General features: G+C 36.6%; 1 protein-coding gene across 1 annotated transcript in view; it reads right to left on the bottom strand.

The window, feature by feature from the left end:
* The window catches only part of LOC142354072 (uncharacterized), a 19,384-nt gene extending 3,235 nt beyond the window's left edge, over window positions 1-16,149 (bottom strand). Inside the window, exons 1-2 of the mRNA XM_075406347.1 lie at window positions 15,445-16,149; window positions 7,529-7,663 (exon numbers count right to left, since the gene is read on the bottom strand). Of these exons, the coding sequence (XP_075262462.1) occupies window positions 7,529-7,663; window positions 15,445-15,788 (479 nt within the window). The 5' untranslated portion in view covers window positions 15,789-16,149. The remainder of the gene's footprint in view (window positions 1-7,528; window positions 7,664-15,444) is intronic.
* Between the last annotated feature and the right edge of the window lie 4,380 nt (window positions 16,150-20,529).

Here is a 20,529-nt window from a genome sequence, read left to right as displayed (position 1 = left end):
CATCTTTTTTCGACAACTCGGATCGGGAGGGTTGAAGGTGTACCGATGCACTTGTCGATGCTGGAACCATGTACCACCTACGAGCAATTTGTGTGAAGTGCAAAATGATAACAACTTTTCAGAGTTTTCATTTTCTTCACCCATTCCAAACGGGCCTCTGCAGCTCATGGTGTCATTCAACTGGTGTCCAGGCTCTGCATTGAGGTCACCGATGACACAAATACGCTCCCTATGTTTGAAACTGGAAACTAGGTCTGAAAGTTGACTCCAAAACAAATCCTTCTCTTGGAGACTAGCTTCATTCGTAGGTGCGTAGCAGACAACAACAGCTAGATTGGCTCTCCTCTGAGCCGCGAACTTGACGTAGCAAATACGTTCACTTAGAGCCACTTGTTCTACGATGCTGTTTATCAATGACTTCTTTACAGCAACGCCCACTCCTCCTTGTCTCGACTTTACACCAGACAACCACGAGTCAGACAGGTAGAGCTTGTGGTCTCCGAGATCAATTTCTTGCTCCTGCAATCTCGTCTCCTGCACTCCCAGAATATACAACTTGTATCGCGCCAGATCCATTTTCAAAGCCTCTAGAGATCCGGCTTGGGTCAGTGTTCTGACGTTTAAAGTTGCAATTCTGAGTTGGTTCCTCGGGAGATTTTTAGCAGATCCGGCTTGGGTCAGTGTTCTGACGTTTAAAGTTGCAATTCTGAGTTGGTTCCTCGGGAGATTTTTAGCACCCCTTACCCGGGACTCGGGGCCATGGTTGATTGTACTCATTGCTTTGGTGTTTGAAGGCTGAGATACGACTAGTTGCGCCACAAACTAGAAGACCAGTGCCTCGTTAGCTCGACCATGTGAGCGTAGATCCGCAGCACATACTACTACTAGGGCTACTACTACTACTACTACTACTACTACTACTACTACTACTACTACTACTACTACTACTACTACTACTACTACTACTACTACTACTACTACTACTACTACTACTACTACTACTACTACTACTACTACTACTACTACTACTACTACTACTACTACTACTACTACTACTACTACTACTACTACTACTACTACTACTACTACTACTACTACTACTACTACTACTACTACTACTACTACTACTACTACTACTACTACTACTACTACTACTACTACTACTACTACTACTACTACTACTACTACTACTACTACTACTACTACTACTACTACTACTACTACTACTACTACTACTACTACTACTACTACTACTACTACTACTACTACTACTACTACTACTACTACTACTACTACTACTACTACTACTACTACTACTACTACTACTACTACTACTACTACTACTACTACTACTACTACTACTACTACTACTACTACTACTACTACTACTACTACTACTACTACTACTACTACTACTACTACTACTACTACTACTACTACTACTACTACTACTACTACTACTACTACTACTACTACTACTACTACTACTACTACTACTACTACTACTACTACTACTACTACTACTACTACTACTACTACTACTACTACTACTACTACTACTACTACTACTACTACTACTACTACTACTACTACTACTACTACTACTACTACTACTACTACTACTACTACTACTACTACTACTACTACTACTACTACTACTACTACTACTACTACTACTACTACTACTACTACTACTACTACTACTACTACTACTACTACTACTACTACTACTACTACTACTACTACTACTACTACTACTACTACTACTACTACTACTACTACTACTACTACTACTACTACTACTACTACTACTACTACTACTACTACTACTACTACTACTACTACTACTACTACTACTACTACTACTACTACTACTACTACTACTACTACTACTACTACTACTACTACTACTAATACACAACTAATTCTGACTCGCACATCAAACTCCGCCTCCGCCTCCAGCTCCGAACTCCGCTGCCACCTCCGAACTCCGCTTCCACCTCTGCTTCCGACCCCCGCCTCCACCTCCTACTCCCGCCTCCACCTCCGAACTCCACTTCCACCGCACAGATGCGCCAATATATGGTATAGTTGGAGCTAGAATAGCTTTTGAGGGTATCGCCATTTTAAAAGTTTCAAGCATGATATCAGCTATTCGAAATTTTCAAAACTTGCTATGTTCGATGTATGTACAGTCTGATGATGTGAAACGTTCTGTGCAGTGTACACCAATGATGTAAATTAGGCTGCGAAGAAAAGGGACAGAGTGGGATCCTTCTTAATAGACTCTGGGCAGACTGGCAGAAGCATTTACACTTGTATCTTGCTGGTTCAGTAATGGTTACTATTGAAAGTCAATGGTTCAGCAATGAAACGCACTGCGAGCAAGGTCCGGGAAGTACGATATCATGAGTTGAAAAGTTTTTCCGAAATTGTCATGGTCATAAATGCTTATAAATAGACTGCATATATACTGATTAAGAATTGATTTTTTCGTTTACTATGTGAATGTAAAAATTCAGGTCTGAAATGCCTTGGGACTAGGTTCCGGGCATGGGCAAACAGTTTGTCACTAGCAATCATAGATGAAAACAACCCATTTCCTCAATTTTGAGCATGTAATTAGCCCAAAACTTTATCGCTGGCGTTTCATTTGTAATCATTTGAGACACAGTTCAAAGATTTAATTGTTTTTGTGACCAGTGCAACTGTTAATTGCAAAACTGCTTTTTGTCTTCTTAATCCACAATTAGTATCGAGAGAGACATTTCTGAAAATAATCAGCAATTAGGCTCTCTTTCATTGCGGCCTAATTGGTATTATCTTAGTTTTTAGCTACAACATGGAATTGAGTTACTCATGGCGTGCAAATTAGTTATCAAACAATGCCATTATTCTTGACACTTGCCCCAAAAGCACTCATCGTGGAAATTAGCTGACAATATAACAAAAATTGAAGAACAGTTGAACTAAATATGCTTACTGTAATTCGTTCCCGCAAACGGTGTCCCGCTTTTTCACCCCTATTCATTTAACCCCCTATCATTTAACCCCGACTTATTTACCCCTGTATCATTTAACCCCTCTATCTTTTAACCCCTCTATCAGTTCACCCCGATTTTAATCCTTCTATAAAATAAGGATTAATGAATTCATCATAGTAATATATTCATTTGGCCATGCCTCGCGGGCCATGGCCATGCCTCAGCGGCCCGTGTGACTTGATATGAAACTATCACAGCCGAACGTGGGATTAATTTATCCACTTAATTAGGACAAAACATGCCTTTAATGTCGACTGATAATTGGCGGGATGAAATGATAGAAGGGCTAAATGATATCAAGTTATTGTAATTGAGCACGTGCGTATGACTGAGTTGCTGAGTTGATGGAATCTTGAACTTGAAGACTGAAAATTCTTATTGAAAAACTTACACACCTTTGCTACAATCTATTTTTTTGTGGAGTGCAAGTGGAGTGCAGTTTATTTATTTGGGTCTACGGGGGCTAGCCGAAAAGCTCTATATCAGTTCTTCGGTGAGATCGTTCAATTTTCCGGGGTGGTCTAACTGTGAAGGTTCAATCTCCCCCCCCCAAGTTTTCTGGGGCGGTTTGCCTGTGAAAACAATCGAAAACCATTCCCCAACGCCTATTTTTATGCACAAGTCAGAAATGGGAAAACAGAAAGGCACAAAAACAAATAACCACGCCTCTGAAAATTTTTCTTGCGGCTCCTGCAAATTAAATTGCAAAAATTACTGCATTAACTGCTTTAAATGCAATTCATGGTTTCACGTTGCATGTACAGATTTGTCGCATGAGAACTTTGTGGCATTGGACAAGATAAATGGTGCTTTTTGGGCCTGCGTAGCCTGTAGAGCAAACGTCATAGGTCACCAAAACAACGAAACAGAAAATTTGCAAAAAAATTTTCAACAGAGCGTTGCTGGAATAAGAGACGACTTGCGAAAAGAGGTTACTGAGATTAAAAGTGAAATGCATAACAACATAGAAGAAATTAAATTGACGCTTAAAAGTTCACGATACAAGAATGAACCTCAAAAGTTAACTGAGAACTTGAGAGCGAATGCTGATCTAACTAGTCAATCAGAGCGAGAAAACAAAATCATAGTTTTTGGAGTTTCAGAGAATACGAGCGATACAATGATAACCGTATTGGACAGAATCAGTCATGACAAAAAATCAGTTGAAGAACTTGCTCGAAAAATTGGAATCCAGACATTAAATATCGAAGACATTTTTTGTCTGGGTAAATTTAACTCAACCCAAACTCGTCCGCGACTGCTGGTGGTGAAGCTCTCAAATACTTGGAATTGCAGAATCATGATGATGTCAAATGCAAAATTGAAGGCCGACAATATTTTTATAAAACAGTTTTTATCGAAAAATGAGTGGGAAAAAGAAAAACAAGCTCTAGAGTATCGGTTTAAACTTGCTCAAACCTTGAATATCAACCGTTCAGACATTAAAATTAGATAAGCTAGGCTATTTTTCAGGAACAAAATGATTGATACTAACTTATCTATAGAAGTTGCCTACTAACGAACTCTCCTGAATTCAGATGACTAAAATGAAGTAAAATTTTGCGTGTAGTGTCATTGAATTGTCGTTCACTATTAAGTATGGATAGACGAGTGATGTTGGATATCCTTCTGAAAACTATTAATCCCGATATTGTTTGCCTCACAGAAACCTGGTTAAACCCAATTATTGGAAACCAAGAAGTCCTAATTAGTCAATCTTATTCAATCCAGTCGCGATCAGATAAAAAACTTGGACCGCACGGGGGTGTCCTAATTGCACACCGAAACACGTTATCATGCAAAATGGAGGTTTTGCGAACAAATTCAGATTTCATTTGTTGTTGCTTATACTCCTTCAAGGAGGTTAAAATCGTTATTATCACCATTTATAATCCCCCAGCTGACAGCAAATATAGACTCAGTGCAGATTTGTTCTGCAAAACCATTCAGGAGATTGTCAGAGATGTCCAAGAATATCAAAGATCCATTGAATCCTTTAGTTTCTTTTTGAATGGTGACGTTAACTTTACTCACACAGATTGGCTTACTTTAAGTAGTAATTGTTCATACGGAGAAGTAGTTTTGAACGAATTAAATATGTCATCACTTCAACCCCATGCAAACTCCCTGGATATTTTTCTTAGTAACAATATTAACTTATGTAGCGAAATTTTAGAGGAGAAATCGTTCTCAGATCACAAGTATTTGTTAGCTGAAATTTCGATTGAATATGCTGAGCAAGAAGCCTTGCCTAAAATGAAGCGTTTAAATATTGGCAAAGCTAATTGGGACGAATTTACAATCAATTTTACTTTTCCAATGTCTTCTTTTGACTCAATTGGTAATATTGTCGACTCGTTTTACCATAAATTAAAACTAGCGTCTTCCATTGCAATTCCACTCAAAACCTCTAGAAGAACCAATGCGCCTTTTTACATGTCCTCTAACAGTATACAATTAGAAAATAAACACAAAACAGCTTTGAAAAATACACAAAGCGCAGAGAAAAATTCACGACCTAGAGAAGAGTTATCCATTTCTCTAAATAATGACAAGAAACATTTCGTTGAAAAAAGGAAAGTCTGATCAACGAACGATGCATATAAATTAATGAGACAAATAACAAAACAGCCAATTCTGCCTGAGAAAATGATGTACATGGAAAAAGAAGTTATTGGGTACAAAAGCATTGCAGAATGTTTTAACAATTATTTTGCTTCTGTTTTTTTCAAGACGATTCTGAAGTTGTTAGTCCATTTAATCAAAGTCCAGAAATATTTCTTGATGACATTCAGTTTAGCAAAGCGGCTCTGAGTGAGGAAATCAAATACATACGTAGTGGTGCTAACTCTTTTGATGGAATCAGCCCTAAGTTTTTGAAGTCTGCTTTACCGTACATTTCGAATCAACTTTTGTTTATCTTCAGTTGCTGTGTTAGCAAATGTGAGTTTCCAGTTTGTGGAAAAAAGTGCATGTACGACCCCATTTCAAAAGCGGTAGCAAATTAGATATCAAGAACTACCGACCAATTGCCATGCTTAGCTCCTTGTCACTGCTATTTGAGCGTATGGTGTATAAACAGTTCTCGATCTTTCTGCAACAAAAGCTTTGCGTAGAGCAACATGGTTTTAGAAAAAATCATTCAACCATCACTCAATTACTTCTCTACTGCAACAGGTTGTATGAGTTACTTGAAGCAAACAAAATGCCAATGACAGTGTATATAGACATAGCAAAGGCCTTTGATACCATCAATTGTAATATCATACTTTTAAAATTATGTCGAATGAGATTTGACAGTGCTTTCTTGAGGTATTTCGCGTCATTTTTAACTGATCGACAGCAGAGAGTTGTAATATCTTGCGGAAAATCGGACTTTCGACCAATCACCAGCGGTGGGCCTCAAGGGTCAATTTTTACTGTGTTTCTTTTTTCCGTTTATATAAATGACCTACCCGAAATAATTGTCAATGAGTGCTATTTATACGCGGATGACACAAAAATCGTCAGCACTGTAGACAATAGAATCGAGCTGGAAAAAGATATTGAAAATGCTATTGTTTGGAGCAAGGAGAATCGGTTAAATTTCAATTTCGATAAGTTTAAAAACCTGCAATTTTCATTACGTAAAAACCAAAACAAGCAAATTTTGCATCTTCCCAGCAATGAAGCCAATTCACAGGAAACACACTGAAAGACTTGGGCATAGATTTTTCAGAAAATTTATCATGGGATCATCACTTAAGTTTTGTTCTACAAAAAGCAAATCAGAAGCTTGCTTATCTAAAGAGAACAATTCCAAGTGAAACAAAAATTTCAGTCAAATGCAACCTAGTCAAAATTTACATAATATCGATCCTGTTTTATGGATCAAATGTTTGGTATGCCAGTAAAACTATCTTCAGGCAAATGGAAAGGCTTCAGAGAAAAAGTTTAAAATGGATATTTTAAACCGATCTAATTTTGCCGATCTAATTTTTTCTACCGAGTTGCAAACTTCAACAATTCGATGTCACTGGTGCGTGATTTTCCCAACTATAACCCATATTCAAGTCCTCCCAAATTCAAAAGAGAAGTCAAAGAATATCTATTTGATTTAGCTAAGAAGAATTTTAATTACAAATCATACCCATATGGATGGACAGTGTTTGAGAGAAATCAAATTCAAGCCCCGTTAGGGACTTACTAAGCTTGGCAAAACCAAGTTTAGTGAAATACATTATTATTATTATTATTATTATTATTATTTTTATTATTATTATATTATAGAGGGGTTAAATGATAGAGGGGTGAATAAATCGGGGTTAAATGATAGGGGGTTAAATGAATAGGGGTGAAAGGAAGTAGAACCCCCGCAAACACGTTTCTAACCCTAATATTAAAACATGGTCGTTGAAAAGAGTGACAAAATTGAATAAATTTACTCGAGAAGTCAGACATTGGCTACATAATGTCATGGAATGGAAACAATTTTTATTACTAACTTGTTAGACTTGACACCCAAGTGTTGGAATAGAATAAGTGGGCGTGAAATGCACAACACACCAGTGAACGCCATCAAAATGCACAAAATGTCAACCAATTTCAGAGGCTCCTTCAGTAGCAAAAATGCCAGCAGGCTAAAACAAAAAAAAACTGTTAAACTTTTCAGAAAATAAACATAACTCAGATTGTATTTTAGCACTACCCATTTTGGGGTCTCAGATCGAAGTTACATCTCTTCAGACCGTCACAGACCAAAAAAGACTACTGAAAAACGCCAAGCCATTGTGTCAAGTCAATTTTTCCGACTTTCATTCTCACGAGTTGGTCTGACCAGAGGTTGCCTCGCTCTGGGACGCCAACATGGGTTTTAGATCAAAAATGACTGGATAGAACTACTGGGTGTGTGAATAGAACAATTTCGAATAATGACGCGGCGTTTTTTCCCCATCTTAATAGGATTTTTGATTTTTCAGCGCCATTTTGATTTTGCATTACAGGAAAAAAATTGTTTCTCGAAAACCGATCACCAATTGGAAAGGACTATTTCAGAGGGCCACTGTGTTGAAACCTATGATTATTATTTAAAAAATTTATATAAAAAAGCAGTTATATAAAAAATGTGTTCTGCATTCGTTGTCACATCAGCAATTGTTATGCAAATTTGGCAAAAATGAATTGATTCTTTTTAGGAGCCCGCAAATGAAGGGAAGCCATGCGCTTACTGGCGACATGATAGCATGTGTTTTGTCATCGACAACTGTTGCCCAATTTTTTGCGTTTGCTAAGCCAGGAAGAGCAATCTTTTTTAGTTATCAAGGTATGCGGTAGCTCACAACAGACAAAATTACAGCTGTGAAAGCCTCACACCTTACCACTGTCTTTTATTGAAGAAAATACTAACGCGCACTTTCTTGGCTGGGTGTGTATAAACTTGAGATTAAACATGCTCACTGTTTGAAAATTGGTAAAATTTTTTTTCGATTTTTGAAAAATTTGAAACCACAAATTCTGGAATAAAGCTCAAAAAATTGAAAAGCTGTGCACAAAGTTTCTCCTTTTAATTAAGCGTGTCCAATATCACTTACTATGCTCATTATGTTTAATAATTGCCAGGCTCATTTTTCATACTTCGATTAATAGAAAATTTGAAAAAAATGATTAACCGCTATTTCTTAGGAAACTCAAGTAACTTTTCAATATTATTGTGGTTCTCCCTGTCATTAAAAAAGGATATGCTTCAGGCAAACAGTTTGCATCAACTATCAGAATGAATTTAAGCAAGGATTCCGAATGGCAAACCTTTAATTGTGTATGAAAACCTTAACTCAAAATAACTGAAGAACAAAAAATTTAAATTGGTTTTTGCTTTTTCAAACAATATCTGTAACCCTTTAATTTTTACCACCGTCATTTTAATGCTGTAATTCAGGAAATCTCATAAGTTGACTCTGATGCAAAAAAGTTGAGAAAATCTGGCATTAAGCGTGAACTGCGCTGGGGTTTAAGATAAGTCAGAATTTTAAAGCGTTTTAAAGAGTCGGGTTAAATTGCTTCAAGCAAGTTTTAAAATTCCGACAGTTTCAAGGCCTGTATAATATAGGAAAATCTGACCTTCCCCAGATTGAGGTCCCAGCCGAAATTTGATATGCATAGACCGTCCCAGACGGAAAATAACTCGAAAATTTTCATGCGTTCATCGCGCGTTCAAAAGACTTTAAAATGCGTTCAACTATGTCCAGACTTCAGTGCGATCAAAAATGTTTGTGTTTTCAGCAGGCATTCAAATAACATTTTGTCCAGACTATCGCCCGTTCTTTTTCTCTTTCCAGACCGTATAATTTGCAAAGCACTTCTCCCCCTCGTGCGTCTGTTTTGGTCTGGACATTGAGTTTCGGTGTGGGCCTTCAAACTGGGTCTAGTATCTGGCATCATAAAGAACTGTCATTTTAAAACCTACACCCTGGTGTTCAATATTAGATTAGACATCAAATGTGAAAAAAACACACCATTAAACGGAAATTAAGAATTCTACACTGTTTTAGGAATCTGATTGAAGAATTTTGTACTTTGCTCAGGTTGACTAGCTGGATACAGACCGGCGCCCAAAACTGACAGGGGGTTTGATGGCTCTGAGAGATCCGTTGAAGGGCTGTTTTGTATTATTGAAAGAAACCAAAATTCAACAAGAGTTTTTATTACAAAATCTGGTTCACAATTTTTCGTATTCTTTGTAATCAAAAATAATCAGCTTAGAGCTACTCTTCTTTATCCCTACAGAAAATCTCACTACAGAAGACCCCCAATTAAATAGCCTGATCTAATCGCGGTTCTCCGGTTTTCTAGCTTTGCTACGTTAACTCAATTCCTCAACAATGTTTTTATTTTGACAACCTTTCTAGAGATCAAATCCTAAACTATAGCTCTGTTGTGGTGATGTTATGGTCCTCTCCTTAGTTAAATATCAAGCAACAAGGTAAAATAAGGGCAAACAAGATTTTGTTCACCTCGAAACTATTGGCTGCTTCAATTCAGCCACTTTTACGCAAAGTTTGCTATGTCTTCAAAAGAAAAATCAAATGAACTGAACGCCTTCTTGACACAATGCTGACTTCTAATCAAGCTATTGAAAGCAAAACAAAGCAGTGTCAGTTTTCTGACTCTTCCGATTAACCAATCGGTCAACCACTCAACTCAAGAAATTAGCCTTTTTTTGGAAGTTTAAAGTCAGCACACGGTATCTATAAAACAGATTTCCCAAAAAGACAACGCGGTTACCTGCCCCACAGTATGCACTTACTCCCCTCCAAGTTTGATCGCATTGAGTAAAAAATCGGATGATTAATAACCTTTATAAACTTGGTCCTCCTTTTACAAAGTAAATTTTTCTTGAAAGAACACATCCGTTTTTGACTATTGTAATCGCATATCACAGATAACCGAAAGACGGATTGCTTAAACCTTAAGTTAAAACTTGTTTCAATGGGATTTGTCAGTATTGATCTAGAGGTTGAGTAGTTGCACTGGAAACAAAAAAAAATGAGAATTATTATTTGTGCACTCCTCCCTTCTACACCATTAGTCTCTCGAATAAGTGCTGAAGACTGTTTCACTTTTCTTCGTTACTTTAATTCCTGTTCGCTGGTACCTTTGTTTGGATCAAACAATTAGTTTTATGTCACCAAACAATTTCGTTTCATGCACATCTTACTGAATCGCTATTACGTCAAAGAAACAACCTGTGTCACTTTTCCCTCTAGTCTTTCGTCCATCAGACATTTGTCTGAACCTTCGCTAATTACAAATGAACATCATAATTGCATCTACAAGTACTAAATCACAATTTCATTTACAGCAAGTGAAAAAAAGCTAAAAGTCTAGACACTACTTTCAAAAAAGAATACGCGAAATATAACCTCGTCCTTATTAAAAATATGTAATATACCTCACACAAAAGTAAAAGAACAACTCGACGCAACTTTCGATACTTCTCAATAGATCCGAACTTTTGTTTCCATTGAAGGTTGACGACTAAAACCACAATGAAATACATCTGGTCCTTGAACTTCAACTCTGGTTGACAGAATGATACGCTACTCCTAATTGAAAACCTTTATAATTTGGGTCTCTTTCCACCCTCCACACATCCTTGTCCCTGAGACCTTGCAAAAACTCTATTAAAAAACTCCAGGCTCCACCCACAAGAGGCTTCGAATTTTTCGAATCTTCAGTCGTGGTGAAAAGCAAGTTGCTCACCAAGTCATACCGTCTCTCTATTTCTCCGTCGTCAAACGATTTGTCAACAATGTGAAGTTATGTCCCTTCAGATAGATCAGGAGTACCTCCTTTCTTCACATTCTTTAACTTTCTCAATATCAACAAGAACCTTTTTGTATTAATTCTCCAAAGCTACCTTTCACCAAAATTTCTCCAAAGCTACCTTTCACCGTATACTAAACTTCCAACATCGTTTACTCGACAGCATCTCCGCCAGGTTGCTTAGTATTATCTCTGCTAGCATCAACTTCTAAACCGTATCAAGCGTCAACGAAAAAGCAAGCCTCTGATTACCAATTGACAATCAAATTGATAGTTTGAAACTGCCTTTAACTCTATGCGATCTTGTACTACGCAGTAAAATGCTCATAGTATCCACCTCCTTTATCGGCTCTTCAAACTTCCTTCGTCTCCTCCCAGTTTCAAGCAAAGAACTCGACTGAAAGTCTATACTACCTGATTGTATTTATAAATTGTACATGACAATTGAATAATGCGATTTTTTTTCAAAACCGAGAAAAGTCTGATGTAGCCTCCCACACCAAAACTGCATTACGAGCTCACCCAAAGGATACATTTGTAAAGCAACTGTCTCGAACTCATTTTGAGCCCTTGTGTTACAAGTGGTGGAATCTGTTCAGTGATTAGCTTTTCTGTAATTCGAGGTAGAGATTGGTCCATCGCTTGATGAAACGATTCAACTCTGGCCAATGACAGATTTTTATTTCCGATTGGTTTGCGTATCACGATCACTTCAGCAACGTCTCAATATACATCAACTCCAAAACCTATTGACACCACCTCGATCGACTCTCGTCTATTACCATGATCTATGTTGCCTGCGTTACTGCGTTCCTTGCATGTTGTGACTTTCAGAGCTTGATCTTTCTCTGTCGACCCAAAATTTCTTCCCCGTCTGAGTACCTTCGTTGTGATTCTTGACCGCCACGTTTTTATTCCACTGCATGGCTCAAACAGGTTTATTATCCCTGCTTACTTGGGATTCTAGTACACTTGTGTGTTGCGACTTACTAACTACAAAACTAAAACAACAATCAGCTTTTTCCACCAACCCATTATCCGTTTCCAACAATTTTTTCCGATCCCCTTGGGAACACGACTAAAGTTCTCAACTACATATGGCTCTTCCTCAATGACAAAATCTATCCCTCTAGTTCCACATCTGTCCTCTATAAGGAATTCCGCAAAATGCTATCAATTGACCGAACCTCTTTCACGAATTTGCCCACCTACTAGTTTCAAAAACACAGACTCACAAAAATCATGTCAATTTTACTTGTCTTTTGAGTGCATTTTACTCACTTATTGTGACCTGAAGCAACCTCGATCTCCTCGTCTTCATAATTTTAACCTTGGTTATCAAAATCACACATGAAACAGGAGTCAAATTTTTCCTCAGTCGCTGATGAGTTGTGTACGTAGTACACAAGACCATCAAGAGTAACTATATTCTCTAGCTTCGCCCTATGTTTTTTCTCTATTGGCATCCCACAGGTTTATTTGTTCTGGACCTTCCCTTTCAAACGGTAACATTTTTTCACGGCACTCCCAATCCTCTTCCCATCCAATATGGTTTTCCTCAAGCAGTTATCCTGCGGTGGTTTGATATACTTGTTCATTCATTCCCTCTTCCCATGTCATGTTCCGATGCGCGGTCAGTTTTTCAGTTAGGAGCACAATTACTTCTTGTCCAGTTGTCTCATCAACCCTATATGTTATGCTTGCTATCTCTTCTTTGCTAATCTCTTTCAATATACTCCACTTCAACTGTTCTGCTTGCTCATAATTCAATTTTAGTAACTGCACAACTTTTTGTACGGTCTGCAGCTCAGTATATTGAGTACAACAACTTTCCTCAGTTAACACTGCTCTAATTTCACCGGTCTGAAATTTTGTCTGAATACTCACGCCCAAATTTTACCATCTACTTTTTCATACTTCTGCCTATGCAATAATTCTGTTAACCCACAACTGCGCGTCTTTTCTCCTACATCCCGTCACAGTTGGTTTCAACTACCGTAGACAAATGTTCGTCAAAGAAATACGGTATTATTTTATCATCATTGCCGCCCTGCCTAATCCTGCTCTCCAAAAATCGGATGGCAAGTCACATATAACTTCCATTCCTCCCAATAAAGGAATCTGATGCAAAATATTCTACAATACTCGAATACTTGCCTACTTCACAAACTTTTTGCAGCTCTCTCCCTCAAAGTCAAATTCTTTAACTCATGCGCCTCCTGTTTGAAAGAAGAAAAACCTGTGAAAACAACACACATTCTTTCTCTCTCCCTCTTTCTTTCTCTCTATTTGATTTTTTCTCAAAATTTTCACCTGCCAAATATCAGCTGATTAACTAACTGGTCTAGAATATGGCCTTCTTCTCTCAACAAAGTCAATTACGAGCACAGACCGTCTAATCTATTTTAATAACAATCAACGCTTTTTTAACTCTAACTATGTCTCACTCTCACTCTTCTCTACCGTTTATACATTGCTTCACAAATTTCTTGTTCTTGGCGCTTTGGTAACTTTCTCTGAATCAGAAAAAGATACAAAAAATCTAACTCTCTATCCCAACTCAAGCTCGCTTAACTTTCGCTCTCGACTAACTATTTTCTCACTCTGGCTTCTATACTAAAGAAAATCTAAAAGACAACAATACCACTAGTAGAGATTCAAGTCAACTCTGAAACTGCTTTTCACGCACTCCACCATGCAAACACACCGAATCTCTCTCTCTCAGTCAAGCTTCAACTTGACACTGGTCAGAGGTTCCTTTTTCTTCTCTCGTTTTTGCACCAGTCGAATCTGTCTCTCGTCTTCTTCTTCGTCACTCCAACGGTACACTGCAACCACCACAGCCGCCGCTACAACCGCAACCACTCCAACGGTCAGAAAGTCTCTCGAGAGCCCAATCAGGAGCGCCACTGTGAAATCTTGTTCATTGCATTGGCTGACTAGCTGCGGACGGACTAGCGCCCGAAATTTAACAGATTGAAAGGGGTGTTTGATGGCTCTAAGAGATCTGTTGAGGTTTTTTTTGTCCCAAAAGTGCTCTTGTCGGCCGTTAGAAACTCAAGCTGAGATAATGAGTTGATTTAAGTAATCAAATAACATCCGATTGGTAAAAAAGAAACGTACAAGCAATATCGTAATATAATGGCAAAACAGAATATTTTGTTCACATCGCAACTATGGACTACTTTGTTTAAACTTTTCTCACTTAAAATTTGCTATGACTTCAAAACAACAATCAAAGGGCTTGAGCGCCTTCTTTACACGTTGCTGACTTCTATTTGAGCTTTTCAAACTAAAACGAAAGCAGTCTTAGACCTCTGGCGCTACCAATTAATCAATGGGTCAACCACTCAACACAAGAAATTAGCTTTGTTTGGAAGTTTGAAGTCCTGTTCCCCAAAAGTGACAACAAAGAAACTTGCTTCACGGTATGCCCTTACTCTCCTCCAAGTTTGATCACAGTGAATAAAATACCGGATGATAACTAAACCTTATGAAATTGCCCCCTCCCCTCATACAAAGTATAGTTATCTTGCCCCAACTCATCCTTTTTTTACGCATTGTCGCATATCCCTGGTACTCGAAAGACGGATTGCTATACCCTTAAATTATAACGTGTTGCAGCAGGATTTTCCATTTTTGATCTACAGGTTGAGTAGTTGCACTTGAAAGTAAAAAAAAACGATGAGAATTTCAAATTCTACACTGATAATTAGAATTTAACATCAATGTTTCTTAAACACCACTTCGAAAGAGGCAGCTGTTAGGTAATTGAAGCAGTTTGATATGTGGTGTCAAAAACATGAGAAATATTTTCGAATCGAAAAAAGTTATCCACATTAAATGGCCGGATTTTCTTTACTTTCCATCTAGTAACCCAACTTTGGAAGTGGATACGACATAACAATCCATCTTTTACTCTCCTTTTGTTTTTAATGGCTATAAACGTTTTCAACTGATATCATTTTGTAGATCCACTAAACGTTAGACTGGGGGACCTGACTTCTAAAACCCGGGACTTAACACGAAGGGGGAATGATATTCATTTTCAGTCTTCTTAAACTGATTCAAAGGGGGGGGGGGGTCAGTAATTTATTACCTTGAGAAGACAATACTCGATTGCATAATAGTCATAGCGTCAGCATACTCGATAAAATTGAGAGCCATAAACAAAAACAACGCCGCCAACGGCATGCAACAAATTGATGCCACGAATGACATACATTGAATGCGATTTTCGATCTTTCTAAATTGATTCAGAGACTTCTTGTTGTTCAGAAACGTCAGTAAAACTACCGACCATAGACCAGAAGTTATCATTAAAGTAAATGGGTTATAACCGTTCGTTAACTTTGCCAGAAAGCCAGTTAATGCCAGACATAAAGCGTTTCCCAAACCATAAAGAATTCCTATCAAGTCATTGTAACGCTGCGGGTTGACCATTTTCAGATCAAACTGATGACTTTCAACTCAAGTTTCTCAGCAGAATTTAAGAATTAAGAACTGATATCTTATAAAGAGGATTAATTCGAATTCATTGACAGGTATTATATGAACTCTAAAGCTATATTATAGTTGACATCATCCAAATATAGAGCGAAAATCAATTTCAAAAGAAAGATAACGAAAGTATCGTAAAGTTTGTCTTGACAGCGGTACTTTCTCAAACCTTGTTTTATTTTTCTTTGCTTTTGAAACGATACCTATTATTTTAAAGGTAAATTACACCTTCTATATATAATGCAAGAAAAATATACAATTATCAAAAATTTGCTTGTGCGTTTTAATCGTATCAACTGCAACAATCAACATAACAGCAAAAATAACACAGAAAAATTTGTTCTATTCTGTTTTGTACGAGTGTAAAATAACCACAGTGAAAGCTTTAGTATCTAAATGCATAAATGGTATAAAAATAATACATTAACAACCAACAGCAATGCGGTATGAATTCATGGAAAACGGAACGCAATATGGAAAATATACAAACTCCAGAGAAGGAAATTGTAGATTTTCCTAGCAGTTGCTTATTGTAGTTATATGGCGGTATACTTTTTATTGCTTCCATGTAATTCTTTCAACCACTTGCGTCGTCTATAATCAAATTTTCAAGGCAACAAAGTTTGCAAACTTTTAAATAGGGTAAAATGGATATAATGGGTAAGGTGGCATTGGGTAAAAAAGGAACTGGGTAAACTGTCCTGACACCTTTAAATAGACATATATAAATGAGATTATTTTATATAAGGATTTTAAATATGCAAAAATTTAGATTGCGTTAATTGGCGTTAATTAATTCAAAATTATGTAACGTAAACTACTCAAAAAATTGGTAAACTGTTTTTTCCATAACTCGATGACAAATTCATACTCAATTTCGGAACTGTATATGGTCAAGGGTAATTCTTGAATTCGTTCAATTTCGTTGTAAGAGGGGGGGGGGGGGGTAAATATATGCAGATGGGGTAAAAAGACATGAAGTTGAGGGATAATTTCTCCAGAGGAGTTAAAAAGATCTAAGAGTGGAGCTGCAATGTCAGGATTAATGATGTAATCAATACCCTGTCAAAATTTCAACTTAGAAGGGGGGGGGGGTTAATTGCACTGCAATTGGCAGATGATTGAGAAAACCCCACCAATGCAGTCGCACTTTCACTCAATTTTGGGTTGAAAAATTCTAGCCGGTTGTTGTGACCTTCTCTGGTCGAAAGTTAATAGAATTTTTGTAAAAATTTATTAATAAATTTATAAAAATTTATTAAAAAATTATAAATATTTTCAAAAAAGATGCATTATTTTTACAAATTTTTCTTACAAAAAATTCCGAAACTTTTGCTTTAATTTGTAAATATTTCTATTAATTTACATGTTGTTTACAAATTGAGGCATTGTTTTATAAACAAGATTTACAAACTAATGCAAACTAATGCAATTTTTTTAAAAAAAAGTTAGAAAACGCTAATTAATGGCCGTTGACACGTCGAATAGCTCAAAAGAGCCTAGATATCTATGCTATAGAGCTTGAAAACTTATTTTTATAGAACCTAGAGACGTATCCTATGCAAAAACGAAGAGCTCTAAAATTCTGAAAATACAAAAAAAAGAGCTGAAGAAGAGCAATAATAAGAATCAGAATTAATAAATTAGGGCATCAAGAAAGCTATTCTTCTTCTCCCGGAGGTTGGTAGCAGAGTAAATCAGCGCCGAATCAGTACAGAGACATTTTGATTTTTTGGATGGTCGGTACTCTGTTCATGTTTCAAATTACACGAGCCAGTTTTGATTTTTGAGTAAAAATTATTGCATGAAAAAATTGTACTCCGTTTAATTCCCGCCAACAACGTTTGATTTATATGCGATTCGAAATTCCGCGTGCGTACTTGTAACATTTAAGTTTAGTAGCAAGTCGTAACCACTAAGCTAAATGGGCTTTGTGGTAATTGCCTACAAACTAGTCTATATATAACTAGTGTGTATACTACTATAGTAATTACCAGTTATAAGCTAAAAGTATGACATAACTCTGCTCAGACTTAATTTTGAGGTATGAGTAACTTTCAGATTGTACAGGATAAGTTTAGTCTGGACTAATCCCATGACCTCAATATAAAAATAATGAAGAAGAACTGCACATAATGAAACTTAAAATGTTCTGGAGATGCAATGTTCCAGAAGTGAATTAAGTGTTTACACTTGAAAAGTGCTGTTTCAGCGCTGAAGCGCTCTAGGACTCATGTCCGGGTTGCTTTTTATGAATAGGTTTAAATGCTTGAAAGAAGTTATATTAGTTCCTGATTGCAAGTTGAATTAGGCAGTTAAACACATACAATTTTTAAAATTAAAAAACAGCAGATTTTCTAAAAACTCTCAGGGAGTAAATTTTAGTCTGCAAACTTTGGATGATACCTTTGGGAAAAAAGAAAAGTAAATCGAATTAAATAAAGATTGAGTTTGTGTGTTGTTCAAATTTCTGGTCCTGAGTTTATAATGGCTACTACACTATTACGCAAATATTATTAGAAGGGAAGGAGAGTGACAAAAAACAAAATTTTTGAGTCTGTAATTTTTTGCTTTTGGCAAATACAAGAAAAAAGTTAGTTTTGATAATTTTTGCTCAAATCTTTCAGTTACGTCTATCGGCTGTAACACAACGTACTTTTTCAAACTTCCTTAAAATTTTTATCCAAATATTGGACATAGTTTCGAGCCAAAATTTCTCGCATATGACTATGTTTGCATATGAGATTATTCAGCAATTGTTTTGGTTCGATTTTTATTCGTGTATAATTTTCATTCCCCACAGATTATGCCCTGAAAATTTCTTCACAATTTTTAACTTTAATTAAATTTCTTAGTTAAAGAAAATTTTTTCATAATGTGTTATGTGCACTGATGCCAAAAAGGCACTGTTAATCAAAAAAGATCCACGAGAAATGTCCGATTACATATGCTATAAAGATTGCGCCCCTCTGTCGTGTCACATTTTTCAGTCGCTTAAGCTGAAATTTTTTGTCGTTCCAGTTTTTATATTGTGTTCATTTTTGGGGGTGTCATCTAATTTTTAGCTTGTATGATTCTGGTTCAAAAATGTTAGATATAGAAATTTTTCTCGTTTTCAAGACACAGCAAACCATAAGGTTATTATGTAAATAGCGTTTTTATTACGGAACACGAATTCCATTTCTCTTACCTTTGCATTGAAACGAGAATGCAGAATGCATATAGTAAACGAGTTCGGGACATAAAACCTTCAAAATTGTCCTTATATGCTAATATAGGGCAAACGTGCATTTTTTTTTCTGAAGAAGCATTTTTTCTCCAATCTAGCGCAGATGTCACAAAGTGGCAAAATGGATGCCTATCTTTTCAGTGCAAACTGAAATGCTCACCGATATTGCAAACAGAGTTCTTTTTATAGTCCGCTTCTCAACTCTATGTTTTTTAACTCACGTGTACCCCATTATTGCGCGTGTAATTTAGAAAACAAGCATCCACGTTTCAGCTAGTGAATACTTTTTCTCAGTTTTATAAAAAAACTCCTAAAGGAATTGATAGTATAAAATTAGGATTTATGTAAAGCTCAGTTTGTGTGTTCTGATCGTTGAGCCTTTTTTCTCATTAGTCAAGGGTACCCGCAATTGGTGACATTTGCTAGTAAAATGAAAAAGTGAACGCCCGGACTTGAGTCGCAGAGCATTTCAGCGCTGAACCAGTACATTTCAAGTGTAAAAATTTAGTTCAGTTCTGAAACATTGCTTTTCCAGCTTATTTTAATTTTCCTTGTGTGCAGATTTTCTTCATAATGATTATATTGCGGTCATAGAGTTTGCCCAGGCTAAACTTATCCGGTATAGTCCGAAAATTACTCATAGTTAGGCTGAGCATATTATTTTTCATGAAATAAAATTTACTCAAAAATCAAGACTGGCCTGTGTCTTGTACTGATTCAGCGTCATCAGAACAGAATGTCTCTATACTGATTCAGCGCTGATTTACTCTGCCACCAACCTCCGGGTGGATAACTAGAATCAGTAAAAAAAGTGCAAAGCACGTTTATTAAGTTACCCTCAATTATCTCTGTTCACCCGTATTTTTCAGGGCGTAAAAACATTCCCAGGCTTTTTTTCGTCATCTTATGTTTGGATTTCATTGAATAATTGACAGCTTTTCTATACATTAACGTATATTTTTTACTTTACGCGTTCGTCTATAATCGTAAACAAAAATTTATCGGGAAGTTCACGATTTTGCGAATGCTCTGTCCTTAGCTGACTCTGCAGTTTTTGAAACAAAATTTTTCGTATTCATGACAAAAAAAAATTCCAGTTCATTTGCGTTCGATTGACCCGAAGAGTTTTAGATTTTTAGGTTAGCAGTAAGTAGCATGTTGGGACAATTTTTTGTGTTTATTGGAGATCTATTTCCATTGATTTTGCGGACAAAAAAATTCATTGTCAAGTTCAGAAGTTTTTCGGTAGGGTAATAAAAATCTCAATGGAATCAAATAATAATCAACTCTTTTTGCAAAATTTAAAGTTGCAAATGTTTCTTGAATTTAGTTAGATGATAAAAAGCTACTGAAAACTTTCCAAAACTGGCTCTCAATTGAATTTTTTTCCGAGCATTTGTAGACCGCAACTAGTTTTTCTTCTGCTTCAAATTTGCTGAAAGAATTGTTCATTTT

The sequence above is a fragment of the Convolutriloba macropyga genome, chromosome 15, assembly GCF_964194025.1.
Source record: "Convolutriloba macropyga chromosome 15, txConMacr16.3, whole genome shotgun sequence".
In the NCBI taxonomy this organism is placed as follows: Eukaryota; Metazoa; Xenacoelomorpha; order Acoela; family Convolutidae; genus Convolutriloba; species Convolutriloba macropyga.
The sequence above is the reverse complement of the archived record's forward strand: the minus strand, read 5'-3'. Positions and strand labels throughout refer to the sequence as shown.